General features: G+C 31.1%; 1 protein-coding gene and 1 non-coding gene across 2 annotated transcripts; both read right to left on the minus strand.

Moving 5' to 3' along the window:
* Nucleotides 1–6,579: 6,579 nt before the first annotated feature.
* Nucleotides 6,580–6,652, minus strand: TRNAK-UUU (transfer RNA lysine (anticodon UUU)). The gene has a single exon. It is a non-coding gene; the product is annotated as a tRNA-Lys (tRNA).
* A 5,138-nt stretch (nucleotides 6,653–11,790) lies between these two features.
* LOC11421065 (upstream activation factor subunit spp27) lies at nucleotides 11,791–16,226 on the minus strand. The gene is made up of 6 exons (XM_003611753.4): nucleotides 15,724–16,226; nucleotides 14,006–14,126; nucleotides 13,677–13,851; nucleotides 13,258–13,353; nucleotides 12,843–13,015; nucleotides 11,791–12,257 (listed from the first exon to the last, which is right to left on the minus strand). The coding sequence occupies exons 1-6, from the start codon at nucleotides 16,065–16,067 to the stop codon at nucleotides 12,132–12,134; spliced, it is 1,035 nt and encodes a 344-aa protein (XP_003611801.2). The 5' UTR covers nucleotides 16,068–16,226; the 3' UTR covers nucleotides 11,791–12,131.

The raw sequence follows: 16,226 nt of genomic DNA on the forward strand, positions 1-16,226 counted from the left end.
TTTTTTTTACTAAATATTGTGAAGTTGACTAACTTGTTACCAGTGGCCTAGTGGGAAATGGGAATCTTTGGATTCCTCCTATGCTCTAACGCGGCGAAACGAAATGTAATAATTTATTAATTGATTATGAAAAAATTAATTAATGTTCTGTGAGTTGATTGATGTGCTTTTCCGAAGATTCCTTTTTTCAGTTGCCTAATGATCAATGATAATTGACCTGACTCACAAATCCATTGATGAATTAATTAAAAACCGGGCAGTTTTATACATCACTTTATCATTATAATAAATAAAAATCTACATCTTAACTCTTAGAAAAATCACTTTTTAAATTCATTTAAACAACTTACATCATTTATTAAATAAAATTTGATAGTAGATTTTTTTTAGAGTTATGATACATAGACATCTTTAGGTGGCAATACACCTTTTGACACCCACACAAAAATCTGACACGTGGTCACATGGACCCCGCACAAACACATTTTCTCTTTTCTCTCCTCTTCTCTCTTCCTAATGTATAGGGTGTACAAGGGTGTATGACAATAAATGATGTCTATGTAACATTTTCTTTTTTTTTATTAGTATAACATTGATTGAAGGGCATAGTTGACCGAGCAACACCTTATCCATGACCATTGGATTGTCATAAAATAATATATCCTTAAAGGACGACTAAATTAACTAAAATGTGTCATAATTAAACTTAATCACTTCATCTTTATAGGCCTCGTGCTCGGGGATTGTGAACCAGCATAGTAAATATAACCTCAAAAGGTGATCTAGGACGATAAGTTTGCCACCAACTATCAGATAAGAGCAACGCAGAATCGACTGTCATATAGGAATATTCAACTCATCGTCATCTATCGAATAAGAAAGACCACATCAACTCATATAGCAAGCACATATGGTATCCAAGAGAAAGGCTCCCCTGACAATAGAAAAAGAGGTCGTCTGCGATATCTATAAATATATCCCTCACTCAAGCTAGAACAATAGTTAATAAAACAAATATAATAAAAATATCTTGTAATTTGTGTACTCAAACTCGTAAAAATAAAAAAGATTTTCTTTTCAACAACACTTTTCCATTTTTTCCCCTTAACTAGTGTAGTTAGCATGACTCATTTTTCATTAAGGGTCTATTTAATAAGGCTAATAAGCTAGTATATATAATAGAGTAAATAGTTAATTTCCCCCCTGAAATTGTAAGTTTCATCAATTATCCCCCCTGAAATTAACAAAACTTCAATTACCCCCTGAAATTTCACAACGTTAGTCAATTTACCCCTTCCGTCAAATTTTTCTGTTAGTGAACATGACGTTTTGCAAATACCCCCTGAAGTTTTGCACTTATGTGCAAAATGCCCCCCAAACTTAAAAATTTATATTATTTTTTTTCTTAAAAACAAACAATTAATAGTTAAATATTAAAACTAACTATTAATTTTGGAATTTGGGAAAACTACATGCATATATACATCAAAATAGGCTCCAAAATAGGGAAAAATATGTATTTTTTAAAGTGACAGTAATGGGATGATTTGTGGATTAATATTAGGGGTTGTGTAGTTTAAATGGTTTGAGCAAATTGTTGAAGGAGTTGGAGGAGTTAAAAGACTAAGATGGTGAAGGAGAAAATATAAATTTAAATCTGATTATTAATTTGTTTATAAACCTCTAAAAATAATAATTTGTCTATTAGAAATAATCATTATTGTCACTTTAAAAATACACATTTTTCCCTATTTTGATGTATATATGTATGTAGTTTTTCCAAACTCCAAAATTAATAGTTAGCTTTAATATTTAACTATTAATTGTTTGTTTTTAAGAAAAAAATAATATAAATTTTTAAGTTTGGGGGCATTTTGCACATAAGTGCAAAACTTCAGGGGGGGTGTTTGCAAAACGTCATGTTCACTAATATAAAAATTTGACGGAGGGGGTAAATTGACTAACGTTGTGAAATTTCAGGGGGGTAGTTGAAGTTTTGTTAATTTCAGGGGGGTACTTGATGAAACTTACAATTTCAGGGGGGAAATTGACTATTTACTCATATATAATATAAACTCGCATGATGAAAAGAAGATTCGTTTAGTAACCGTCTTTTCATTACGAACTTATAGTTTACTATATTCGTTCCAAATTATAAGAAAAAAATTCACTTTCTCTGTCCCAAATTATAAGAAAAACAACCAACTTCTACCTTTTTTGACAAAAATAAACGATATTCATTCATTCTAATTGATAGAGTACATCGATACAATACAAATCCAAATTTGCTAAAAACAAAAAGGATGAATCTGTGAACAAACTTACATCATCAATGTTAATAGCATAAAACGGCAAAGTACATATGCTACAAACATGACTAATATGACTATATTCAAGTCTCCGGAATACTCATGTCTCCGAATCTGCAACGTTGACGACACCAAAATCATTGTCATTGATCGGATTTGCGCTTACTCAAAACTAATCTTTCAACCTGGAACAAATAAACATCGCACTAAGACGAGAAATAAAAAATACACCGCACAAAGACGGTAAATCAAAACAAACAGAGCCGTGTAGAGACAACGAAATTACAAAAACAAACGAAAGAATTGAAAATATGTGAAATCACTTATTCAATTCAGATAAAAGGAAAAACAACTCGAATGAGTGATTTTTGGGCCAAATTTGACTCTAAATCACCCTTCTCGCAAGAAGAAGAAGAAGAAAGGGATGACGGTTGGGGTTTGAGAAGTAGATAAGAGAGAGAGAAAGGGGTAAGATTTTGGTTATTGATGTTTTGAAAAATAATATTTTTCAAAAATAAACTTGTACTTATTCTCATAAAATTAAATTCAAATTGCATAAAATAAAATAAAATGATTTTAAAAATCTATTAAGTGGTTGTAAATTGCTATGATTATGATTATAAAGTAGACTCTTTATTCTAGTTGTAATTCACATGTTTCGTCCAATGCTAGCTACGATCTAGCTTATGTTTGAAGGCAATCAAACAAAGTTGCTCATAAACTTACTTAAACATTTTTATTACAATTTTAACCTAAATGTTTTTTCTTTTTGAAGGAACCTAAGTGTTTTTTATGATCCTCTTACTTGTATTGCTTTTATTATTTACTATGAAAAAAAATGAGTTTGCTTTGCTTTAAAAAAATCATATTTAAAGACAATACATAACATATATAAATTCAAAATTCAAATCTCAATTAAAAAAAAAATCATGTTTATCAACACGATGATTGATGATATTGATGGCCAATTCCTTGATGTTCTTTCTACTTTCTTTCTAGTTTCTATTTGTCTCTCTCTCTTCCTACAATGACCAAAATCAGACGTGTTCCTTATCTGTCGTTAGTGTATCTTCCAATTAAGAATCTTGTATATTATTTATTAAATACTAAAAACAAAATTTCACCACCAACCAAATAACAACACGAGGGTTGGAACTTGGAACAACTTTTGACGAACGGTGAAGATTCTTCTACGGTTCTACAGTCATCCTTGTCCGTCCGCTACCAGCTATGTTAATCGTGGCTTGCAGGAATTTCTTGAATTATTTTCCATCAACGAAACGCACTAAACAGCACCATAATACACCACTTGGGATTCCATTCCTAGATATTGGATTCCAATTTTTCAGCATCGACACGTTTTAGGACCTTCCATAATATTACATTAAATTTTATGTATACATTATCCCTTTTGTTTTCCCACTTTCACATTAACAAGATTAATTAAATAGACAAATTATTTTTTAACTAGTAAGTATTGGTTAAAATAGCATCTAATTTAACCAAACGGTTTGACGGTTAATGAGTTTAAAAAAATGAATCATTCAAAGTAATTTAAGTTCGATTCTTAGCTAAAATAATTTTTTATCAAACTTTATTAAAAGTAGTTTGAAGAATTTCTAATATAGTAAAAGTTATGATATGACACAATAAATAATTTGTGACCCCTCTACATTATTTATCTATCATACATCAATGCCGACACACTAGAGGATATTTTGTTTATGAAATTTAGCTGTTGAAGACTAATTCGTTTGTAATAGTTCTCACATGATTGTAATTATTGATAAATTTGTCTTACATTGCATAAGTTTCAGAGAAAAATTAGTCAATAGTAAACTAACACTCAAGTAAAATCAAGCAAAATTATATCATATAATGACAAAGTTAACAAAGAGATTTTTTTAAATGACATTTTATTATATTAAATACGCGATTTGTGATATTTTCAATTGTCTCCTCTTTATGATTTGATATCGACGACTACGTATACTTTATTGACACCAATTAGATAATCATCGTTTTCTCTTGGACGACTTCACTCATCTATCAATATTTGATGACCTACATTAATTCAACCTTAAATTAGCAATTTTTTGTAACCAAACTCTCCAAAACATGAGTCATTACAACTTAAACGCACGAGGAGATTACATATATCATTTAAAAGACAAGTTGATTAGGTGAAGGAGTCTCATTAAATTAACCAGCTCATTGATAAAATTTGGATCAATTTTATCCAAGCCAAGCCATTTCCCTCTCTACTTTATCATCTTTTCTTCTATTTTAGGTGACAAAAAGAGGAACAATTTCAGAGCAAAACTAAAAATTAGAAGCCCATCTTAAATATGACATATTTATCTGTGTCCGCCAACAAGGTGAAGAAGCACAGTCATTACATAAAAGATTGAGCTGGTGTTAAGTGTACTATTACTATAAGGTACAAGATCCAAAAGAATGCCTATATGTCCAAGATACAAGGTTTTTCGAGAAAAGGTCCCATCCTTCAATATCATGATTGGGAAAAAATATGGTCTTAGCTAAAGGAGTTCAAACCAAACTTGGTAAAATAATGAACAATTTGAATAGTTTCACGATTAATATTAGAGATCGTGAAGCGAGAAAGTTTGTTGAAGAAACACCTCAATTCGAGCAATTAATTTACTTTTTTTAATCTATTTTGTTCTCTCTTTAATATTATTTTTCTCTTTTTCAATGGAAAGATAAAACCTATCAGCTTAGACCTTCTTCGTTATATATAAAAAAAAGATAAAATCTATATAATTTTTTCTTTGTTTTTCATTGGAGGTAATTAACTTTACTTGAGATGTATCTGCACTAATGGTAAACATCTCTTCTAACTGAAATTCAAATTTTAATTTATCACATATTATAGAAGTCTAATATTTTCTGCTAAACCCAACGTTAGCTTCATTTAAATATTTATTATCTACTTAATGTGGAACTCACAAGGGTTGTCTAATCTCTCACAAGTAATAATAAATAAGTATATAAAATGAAAACTCCTAATATGTGATGTTAGAGATAAGGATAGTAGGATACTTCTGCGATGGGGATTGGCTGATTTAGTTTATGTTGTGGAAACTGCAAAGACAAACGTAAAGAAATGTCCTTTCCTTTTTCCCTTTTTATTGTTTATTTGGTTTATATATTCTATCAAAAAGACCACGAGTATTGTTGGGAGCCATTGGTTGTGCCTTTATTTTATATTACATTATTATATACTACACTATACCATATGTTTATGTTTATTATCCGCACTGTTGACGGTTAGCAACTTAGGATTTTTATTGATATCTTTTGAAAAAGTTAAAGTTCAATTTATATGTAATGCTAGTAGAATTTTGTCAAAAAAAAAAATGTAATGTTAGTATAATAAAAATGTTATATGCCGTCTTCGTGAACACAGTTCAATTGTTAAATATGTTGTAATGTATAAGGATATAAATTCGAATTTTGGATTCTCTTCTTATTCATCTGAAGAGGTGAATTTGTAACAAAAATAAAATTATACACATGTGTCCGATCACAATTCATGAGGTAAATTTAATTTGGGTAGAATAATTCTACACTATCAAAGTTAACTACTTGGGCTTTAAAAGTATTAACTTTTTTTAAAAAAAATAATTAATATAAAATATATAATAATTTTTTTTATAAACTATTTAATGTAATGTATTCAATATTTTTTTTGAGATCTTATAGATTATTTTCTTCCCAATTAATTCTCAATTTTTATCATGGTACATTGCAATAGAACATATTCTTCGTCCTGTAAAATGGATACGCATAGATAGATATGATGCTACATAAGATTTCAGGTGAAGAAGGCTAAGGGATACATATACATTCATCTAGAATCTAGCATTTAATTAATCAATATTCCATGATATGATAATGTTTATAGAGTTAAATATATATATATTTTTTTTTGGAACTGTTTATATTATGCTTTGTAAGTTCGTTGTGTTTATTTTCAATGCTAATGTTGACATGTTCTTTGGTTCCATGCCAATTTGACTAATGTCATAACAATGTGAATGTCCTCCCACTCAATGCAACACCTTTCAACATTACATTTAATAACTAAAGTAACGACCTGCAAACTGATATTAAAGAAATGCAATAAAAAAGTTTATCTCATATTCTTGTAAAATTTAGCAAAAAGTATATATACCTTCTTCTTAGTCTGAAATTACGATAATTTTTTTAAACGAAAATAATGAAAATGTAATAAAATAAAAAATATCGCCGTCTGTGGGAATCGAACCCACGACCACGTGGTTAAAAGCCACGCGCTCTACCAGCTGAGCTAAGACGGCTTTTTGATTAATTATTGTAATATGTATATTTATAAATACGCCGTTAACAATTCATCATCTTCATTATCATCTTACCTTATTCAATGTGCAACTTCAACCTGAATTCTTTTGAAAGGTGAGGAAATTTGAATTATATTTTAATGTCCAACAACATAGCAAGAAAATGAGAGAAAGGTAAGCTATGAATAAAAGTTGAGAATCATTAAAAATCAATCGAGAGTTCTTCCCTAAAATCAATTAATAAACATTCTTCGTGTACTAGAGTTTTAATACTTACTCCTACTTTGTATACACTATTTTTTACATCACTAATTTGTACTCCATTCGTCCTATAATATAAGTAAAATAACACATTTTCTTTGTCCCAAAATATAAACAAAAAAGATAAACTTTTATCTTTTCCAAGATTTTTTTTTTGTTATTCTCATAAAATTAAATGCAAATTACATTCAATTTTCTCTTTCTTTCATTTTTTCCATAACCAATAGCCAATGAAAATTGTTTTTACATCTTCCTATAAAACTTTTTTCCAAAGAAAACACAAAAAACTATACTCCAAATTCTTATGTTTTAGTTTTCTTAATAAATGTGATTTTTGTTTTTTTGCTTATAATTTGGAACGGAAGGAGTATAGAGCGTAGGGTAACTGCTACTTTTTAAGCAGCTTGATAATCACTATCTAAACTGTTAGCCTTCAGGGCACAATCAAATAATGCCCAAGATTATGCATTTGCGAGCGTAGCACAATCATTTTTTATTTTTTTTAACTTTAATCAATGTAACCGACCCAACTTAATAGGATAAGATTTAGTTGTGTATGTTGTTATACACCATGTGTCATGTGTGTAATTTGATTTAGTGAATGACGAAAATTGATTTTTAATGATTTGTTTTATTGATATGAAAAAAAAGGTGAATTGCGTCTATGTTTAGGTTAATGTACATTACAAAGATAAAATCACCTCTAATCAAGAATACTCAATACACGTATGATTCTCATGTTTAAAGATAAAACCACCTTGCATTAACTTGAAACATGAAATTGGAAATATGTTTCCGGTGCAAGTTCCAAATTGCTCCCGCATATCAAAATCAATTTTCGGTCTAAACTCACTTTTGCTAACCATAAAAGTACTAGTGGGTATACCCGTGCACCGCACGGGGAAAATGTTCCTTTAACCTAAATTAAAATAAAAAAACCAAATACTACATATCTCAGTTTATTTTAAATTTGAAGAAATTTTTTGAAGAGTATTCTATAAATAAATTTATGGTTGATAGCAATTTATTTTAGTTTAATTAAAATCAAGTTTTCCAAATTAAAAATATAAGTTGATTAAATTAATGTGACTATGGAAATTTCTATTGAGTTTTTATAATCACTTTTTAAGCAAAGAGGTCTCTTATAAAGCAATAATTAAATCACTCAATAATATAAATTTAAGGTTTCCAACAATATCAAACTATGAATGTAACTCTCGATGTTTTGGCTAATCTATATTCTACTAAAATGATATTGCAATTTACTTAACTCTCCTTTCAAAATAATTGTCCTTTCCCTTAATATGGTGACAGAACAATGCATAATCAAATTTTCTTAACTCTTTCTTTCAAAAAAAAAAATTCTTAACTTTAGAATACATAGCATACTCAAGTTTTCTATCATTACAACCACTGTACAAAATTCATTGGCTAATACATGCATTACACCGCTTCAACAGCTCACCTAATGACATCTGAGATAGCAAAAAATATATTTCAATGGTATTAGCTTATGTCAATTTGAATAGGCTAATTTAACTTCTTAAAAAAAAATTGTATCAACTAATGAACATAAACTACACGTAGTTAGCGAGACCATAAGAACAATAGAATCAAGATATAATCTTCAGCTCCTGCATACATCATGTGAGATTGAGATACATGTAAAAAGATCACTTCTCATCTAAATCCCAATGTGAAGACCTGGTGGTGTAAAATGGAAAAACAAAATAAATTTAAACAAAGAGTAAACCTTGAAAAAATATTGAATACAACAATGGATTTGAAATATAAACATAAATATTTTTGAGAAAACTAAAACATATACACGCACATATGTAGCAAAGATATGCAAGGGTAAAAAAAACAAACATAATAGAACAAAAACATACAAAATATCATGCATGCAGCGACAGCGACCATAGATAGAAGGGGATGGCTCTCCATGTCGAAAAGACAAAATAAGAGAATAGAATCGCCACAAAACACAAATAACTTTGTACCAGTTGTGCAAAATAATTAGCCTAGTGAGTCACAAAGAAGGCAACTTCAAAACAGGGAAAAATATACTCTAGAGTGGTGTCACAAAGAGAAACACCATGCAAAAGTGTCTTCTATGGTGTCAAGTGCCTTAAAAGGGAAAGCAAACATTAGGTAGAATGGAAAAGCAAATCTGTCATATTCAAATTGTAAGGCGTTTTTCACATGCGGATCACATAATGTTATTTCATTTGCTTCAATTTGAAACTAAAAGCACCTTCTTGATGAAAGGGGGCAAAAATTTGATGCAAAATGAGAACTGATTTGCAAAATAAATTCGTATTTGCAGGAGAACACAAAGAAAATATATCCAAAATTATAAGCCAAAAAAACTGTAACCCAAAAAGCTTACCCAATGCATTGCTTCGTTTTCCTTTCCAAGTCTACAAACAACAACACAAAAAACAACTTAGAAATCAAATCAATGGGATCAACATAGAAAAGAGTTAATCTAACCCCAAGCAATGTAATTTTTGAATTTGAAAGCATTATATATAAGAAAATTTTCAAAAAATATTATGGTCCTAAATATAAGAAAATATCACAACTTTTAAGGTGTAGTTATTGTTTAAAAGACTTTTCTATCCCTTATTTAATATGTTTGTTTTTAATATATTAGTAAGTGTATTTAATGCTTTACAATTTTTTATGAGGGTATATTTGTAATAGTATGCAAAAAGTTACACTAATTAATGATTGCATTGGTTTTAATGTTTTTTTGGTTTTTCAACTTATAATAAGGATCGGGAGTAACATTTAAAAAATAAAATTTGGTCTTTTGATTTTGAAGCACAAATTGAGGAAAGCAATGAAAGAACTTTTTGACGCAACATGTTCAGTCTCAAGCCAAGAAAAAAAATGAAGGAGAGTGAGAGGGAAAAGAAGAAGAAAACATTACGGCTGAAAGTGGCCCTTACCAAGTAAGAAGGCACAGTGGTCTAATGATGATTCAGGTTGAAGTATATAAAAATTGAAAGGTTTAGTGGAGAGTTGAATATAAAAGAAGAAAAAATATGGTTGTGTGGTATCAGAGATGGAGGGAGAACCCTATGATTTTATTTGTAGTAAATGAAAAATAGAAGTCTTTATGAATTATGATGATGAAATGAATTTGCAGAAAGAACGAATCCGCATCATTCGATTGATACATTGAGGAAGAGAAAGAGGTGGAGACTAACTGCCTTGGTAAAAAATATTTTCACATCAAATGGTGCTTTGAAAACGTAATCAATACATTGAAAACAGCTAGCATGGTGCAACTTCCAAACTTGAAAACACGTTTGTATTAATAATTAACAAAAAAATATTTAAAATTTTCAAGTGTCTCTTTTGGAGAAATTTTTTGTTTCTGTTTATCTGTCACTTTCAAAGTTCAATGCAACATTAAATGTTGTTTTACCAATATTATTCTTAATTATTTATTGCGGAGAGAGAAATATATAAAATGAGATGTTAAATGAATAAGATCATTATAGTAAAAGTATAGCTTATTGTATCAAAAATAGTAACAATTATTAATTGTTTTGATTTGTGTAAAATGTAAAAAAATAACAATTAAAAAGGAACGGATGTATAGTAATTAAGAAAACATTACTACTATTAATAATAATAGCACAAGCTCTTAAAAGATGACAAATGACAGATGACAAACTTGCCAAAATACTAAGTTTGCTTTATTATTATCTGTAGATTCAAATTTACTTTTAAACTACGTTTTATGCATGCTGTAATTTGTGTTTTTTTCCTTTAATTTTTAATGAAAAAAGTCAATGTACTTTTAATTTCTTTTATGATAATTGAGTAATTATTTTAAATATATAAACACAAAAAAATGCAATTTTTCAAGCACTAGAAAGTAACCTCTAAAAAGCATATCAGAAAACATTTTCACTTTTAACTTTGTTTCAAGGAGTATGGTGACTTCAAATTCGAACCTGGGAACATCAAATATGCCACAGTCTTTTTCTTTTATCACATCAACCACAACGAAAACACTTTCATTCTTAAACCTTCAAAACACATATTAAATCGGACACCCTCCATGCTGAACGCGCAAGCGGACCATCCTGTAGAATGTCCTAAATCTAATGAATTGGGTCAGTGCAGATCAATATGGACCGTCAAAACCCGATCCAAGGACAACACAACATAATCAGCTCACATGTGTTCACTAAAGATAGTTGCTCGGATAAGGACTTGAGGTCTAGAATCCCTATTTCCTTGCAACAAAGGACAACTCATGGTCTCATTCCATGCACACACACTTTCTACCCTAAATACCTCTCAACCTTGACGTTTACTAACTTGACTATCAAAATGTTTGCATCTACGTCATCCTCCTTCTAAGAAGAATGAAGTTATTATTGATCGAAGGCCAACGGTTTGAAGGCACCTCCACCATTCATACCACATATCTCAGGTCTGGCAATGGTCAAAACCAATAATTTATTTTAATATTTTTTGGATAAGCAAAGAGGGTTAAATCCAAAAAGAATGACACAAAGAACTAGAAAATTATACTAAACTTGTTGGAAATGTACCTCAATATTCTCGTCAAAAAGTAAATGTTGCATTGTCCTATCCTCCTTATGCAGACCAAGAAGATAAAAAGAAGTCAAAGTCACGCTACAGCTAACAGACCAATCTGCACTACGATTCCCACCACACATGAGAAACTTTTACCTACCAATTGCACGGAATCAACCTTGGGAGGTCAGGCAAATCCTCCTCCCACCCCTCCAAATAAACTAAATTCACCAAGACTGATAGAATGATAATTATAAAGATTTCCTAAATTATATAGATTGAATAATCTCGATTTTAAGCCGATTGAGTCGTGATGCTTACTCGTTTCCTCATGTATTAATATCAACGTTATCAATGAATCGTTAGTAGAAAATGGAGTTAACATTATCCTTGCATCTTCAGGAACTAAAAATATACTACAAAATTTTCCAGTACCAAGTGGCAAAGCATGTTAAAAACGATAACGGTCAAGTAAGGTTAAATTCTTTGATAAAACTTCACTGAAAATCTGTCATTACACTAATTCCTATTCCTCCTGTTTGCAGACCATGCTGAAAAGATATATAAACGGATGCCTTCCAAAACTATTTTGATAAATAAACAAAATTAGCTGAACTTCCCATGCACAGCCGCTTAACAATGTGCAAGCAACTCACTGCTCTGCCTTTATGAAATGAGGTGCCAGCAGTTTTGTGACGGTAAAGCCAACGAAGGAGTCAACATCAAAGAGTTCTTTCAACTTTTCATCGCATAATATTTGCCTCTTGTCAGAAGGATCCTTCACAAAGCAGTCAATAAAAAATTCAATTTGTTTTAGCTAACATGTACAAACACAATAAGTTCAAGATATATGCAGCTAGCAATTAGCATTTTCCATGCTAATTAGGGAAAGTTGGTGATTAACAAATTCATTGATCAAAAAAAGTGTACAACTCACCGATAAGGAAAAAAATGGTCAAGCCAATAACAATTGACCAAAGAAAGAATCTGAACAACATTAGTTAAATTAACTTCAGCTTTTTAGTCTCTTCTCTCTTATAAATTATAATTTCTTTACATAGCTGGTCTTATGTTCAACAAATAAGAGGATTGGTTGAGTTAGGTTGACAACCAACATGAAGCCAACGTGTGTTTTATATTGTAATAGAAAAATGGAAAAAGTGGAGGGTCAACAGCCAACAATTAACTGTTTAAAAATGATGCATGTTCGTGCATTACCATGAAAGTTACATCTTTACCCCTCCACCTATTCCAATTGCAATGCAACTGAGTACCAAAATGAATAAATTTTGAATGACTTTTCAAACTTAAGCATGCAAATTACCACTAGCGTACAGGAGGGCAGTTTAGAGCAATAACAAACCTGAAGGTTGTTTCCTTTTATATAATCCCACATTCTTTTAATGACATCAGATCTTGATAATTCACTTTCTCCAAGGAACTTCGCAAGGGCATCAGATAGCTGAAGTGGAGCAAGAAAACCTTTTCCTGATCCTACTTTCTGCCGTTTTTCCTTTCCTTTCGGCTCATCTAAATCTGTCATATAAGTATGGTATTAGACACAAGAAACATTGTATAAATAAATGGATATTTTCATTTGTAAACATGAATACACGTAAATAAAAATTACAAATGTGTACCATAGGTTTCATTAAAAATTTTATCCAGTAATTGTGTTTGAAATGATTTCAAATAATGTGGAATTTATAATATGCAGGAAGGGGCTGTGATCAGGGTGGAAAAAAGTATAGAACATTAACCAAATTAATTAACCATACCATCATCTTCTCTCTCTTGTTTCTTCTTCTTTTCCTTTCGTGCAGGCTTTTCCTTTGGTGCCGGCTTTTCCTTTGGTGCCGACTTCACCTGGATAACTATATCAAGAGACGAATTGTCATCAAAGAATTGACTACAAAAATAAAATAGGGAAGAAATTATTTGCAGTCTCATCAAATAAAATTTAACAAGTAGAATGAAAAAACATATATTAATCAGTAAAAGTTCTTTCATAATGCAGTAGTATAATTATATCACGCTTAGAAGAGAATCCAAAAAGCAATTACTTCGACAAGAAATCTCAAAAAGACAACTTCATATTTTGAAATAACAGAAACTAACAATCTAAAAGAATATCCAATGTCTTATTTTGAAATAACAAAAAATAGCAAGAAGGAAGTGTAAGGTTGTAGGAGCATACCATCATCTGAATCCAATGGCCAGATATGCTTTGCCAATACTTTATTCATTTGGAACATATTGATGGTGTCAACACCAAAAAGGGCACGCAGCGGTTCATCGCAAATGATATTTCTCCTATTGTTTGGGTCTTGCAAATCTTTCTCCCTAATATAGGCCCACAATTGCTTAACAACCTAAGGTCACCATAACAAACGAATGCTATAAGGCCAGATACAGAATTACACCAAACACTCACTTTTAAAGAAATTTTGAATATTCTTAACTGTTAGTATTGGAGCATCCTATCTCTACAAAAGAGGGCGGAAAAAGAAGTCGAAAAAACTATACCTCAGTCCTGGCCATCTCTGGTGCTCCAACGAATTCCTGAAGTTGCGGAGACAGGCTACATATTTTGCAAAAACCGCCGCCACCTTTTTTCTTTACTACCTCATCACCTGACTTGTTAGATCTGAAGTACAAGATGAAACAGCCACTGTTAAAACGAAGGTACCTCCTCCAAAGGAAATATTTACATCTATAGGTATATTTGTCCATATTGTCATTGTAATTATATGCTTGCATATAAAAATACAAAAACAGGACAGTCTAATCAAATTATTTGTTTAATTTTTATGATCACTTAAAGAATAGAACAAAACTCCTCCCATGTCAAGTTATTAGTTATATTGGCTACCGAGAAGACTGCAATCTTTCTGTAAATATTTTCCTCTTCAATTGATTAAGGTAAAGTTGCATCAGCCTTCAGAGCATATTTGCCTTGCAAAATATTGGGAGATCAACAATGCATAAACATTATGACAAATATAGGGAAAACAATTACATGATATTTTGTTTATTTATTGTTTGGAGCAGGGAAGGAATTTAACTTGGAGTTCAACAACTTAAAAAGGCCAAATGTGGAACATTTCTCCTGCAAGCAATCATGCAAGTGCATAAGTATCGATATTTCACTTCAAGGATCCAACCATAGTAATGATTAGCTAAACCGACTAACCACTTGTTAAGTAAACTGGATTTGAATATCCAATATTGTGATCAAAAGTTTCCAAGGAATTTCTTGGAAACACAATTTACAGCAATACAGACTAATTTTGCTCAAGCCTCAACTGTGGTTCGCCAAATTTTCTGCATCGGTGGAGACGAGTCAAATAACAGACATAAAAAGATCCACTTCACATTCAACAGTTTCAAAAAGGAGGGGGTATGGGGAAGAAACCAAAAGCTCGATCGCAGCATTGTCGAATAGATACACAAAATCGCTAATTCGACAGCAGAGTGCTAAATAAGTATAAGACGAACAACAGAACCAACAAGTAGTTTAGTGTGTATGAAAATATGTTACTAATACAATATTAACAAATGCAAGGCCATAAAAATTAAATTTTGATTACTTATTCGGCATAACTGCAAGAAAAAACATCCATAACACAATTAAATCATAAGACACTTTTTGCTGATGTAAACCTGCAAGGCAAGTAAAATAAGATGAAAATGCATAAAATAACTAAAAAAAGTACACTTTTTTGCTGATGTAAACCTGCAAGGCAAGTAACCACATCACTAGCTTCAAAAGCACACAAATTTTACACAAAACCACCAATGAACAAAAAGAGTAAACGTCACATATTCATAGTCTCCTAGTGGACCCCAATCACAAAACAAACCCATGTGCTTATGTTATCATCATAATCAGAATCATTAGCATTACACCAATATCATTAGAACAATAGCAAATGACAGCTATATATAAAAAATCCAAAAATAAAATTAGGTCATGATGCAATTAATCGATTGCAAAATGGCAAATAATCTATAAGGAGAAATCAATAACTTTCAGTCACTTTTTAGTACTCTATCCCTGCGTAACTGCAAAGACTAAACCCTCGATATAGATATGTCGATCACATTTTATGTATCATCAAATGCAGAATCAAGTAAATAAAACAATAAATTCAAGAAAAATCGAAATGCAATTTTTATAATAGAAACAAAATTGAAGGAATAATCATAATCGATAAACAGAAAGAAAAAAAAAAGTAACTAACCGTTCTTTCTTCTTGTTCTTCGTCTTCTTCACACTACCTCTGGTACGCTTCGGTGTTTCTTCTTCCTCATTATTATCATCTTCTTCCTCGGAACCTTCTTGGCTTTGTTCTGGTTTATCATCAGCATCTTCTTCTTCTACGGCGTCGTTTTGTGGTTCATCGTCTTGTTGAACGGTTTGAAGGAACAAGTCGACCTGTTCTCGAATGAAAGACTTCCTATCAGATAAATCGATACCGAAATCGGATTCTAACTGACGGCGGACGGTGGAGGTAGTGGTGGTGTTGAGGTCGGAGTTACGGAGGAACTCACGGAGGCGGTCGATGAGTTCCGATTCGGATACCATGTTTGGAAATGAAAGAACGAGTTGGGTTTTTTCTTGACTCAGTCGAGAAGAGAAGATTTTTGCCCCAACTAGGGACACAGATTGAAATATTTTCGCCCGTTTCTCGTTGAGGAATTAGGACAATTGCAGTTGCAACTCCCCCACACGTGCCCCTAATGT

This window comes from Medicago truncatula, chromosome 5 (genome assembly GCF_003473485.1).
Source record: "Medicago truncatula cultivar Jemalong A17 chromosome 5, MtrunA17r5.0-ANR, whole genome shotgun sequence".
In the NCBI taxonomy this organism is placed as follows: Eukaryota; Viridiplantae; Streptophyta; class Magnoliopsida; order Fabales; family Fabaceae; genus Medicago; species Medicago truncatula.

Bases quoted from the DNA above. Each gene is read 5' to 3' on its own strand.
- LOC11421065 (XM_003611753.4), bottom strand. From the start codon at position 16,067: ATGGTATCCGAATCGGAACTCATCGACCGCCTCCGTGAGTTCCTCCGT. The intron at 13,852-14,005 runs GTATAGTTTTTT...TGGTGACCTTAG, and splicing joins CAGAGATGGCCAGGACTGAG to GTTGTTAAGCAATTGTGGGC. The intron at 13,016-13,257 runs GTATGGTTAATT...CTTATATGACAG, and splicing joins ACAAGAGAGAGAAGATGATG to ATTTAGATGAGCCGAAAGGA.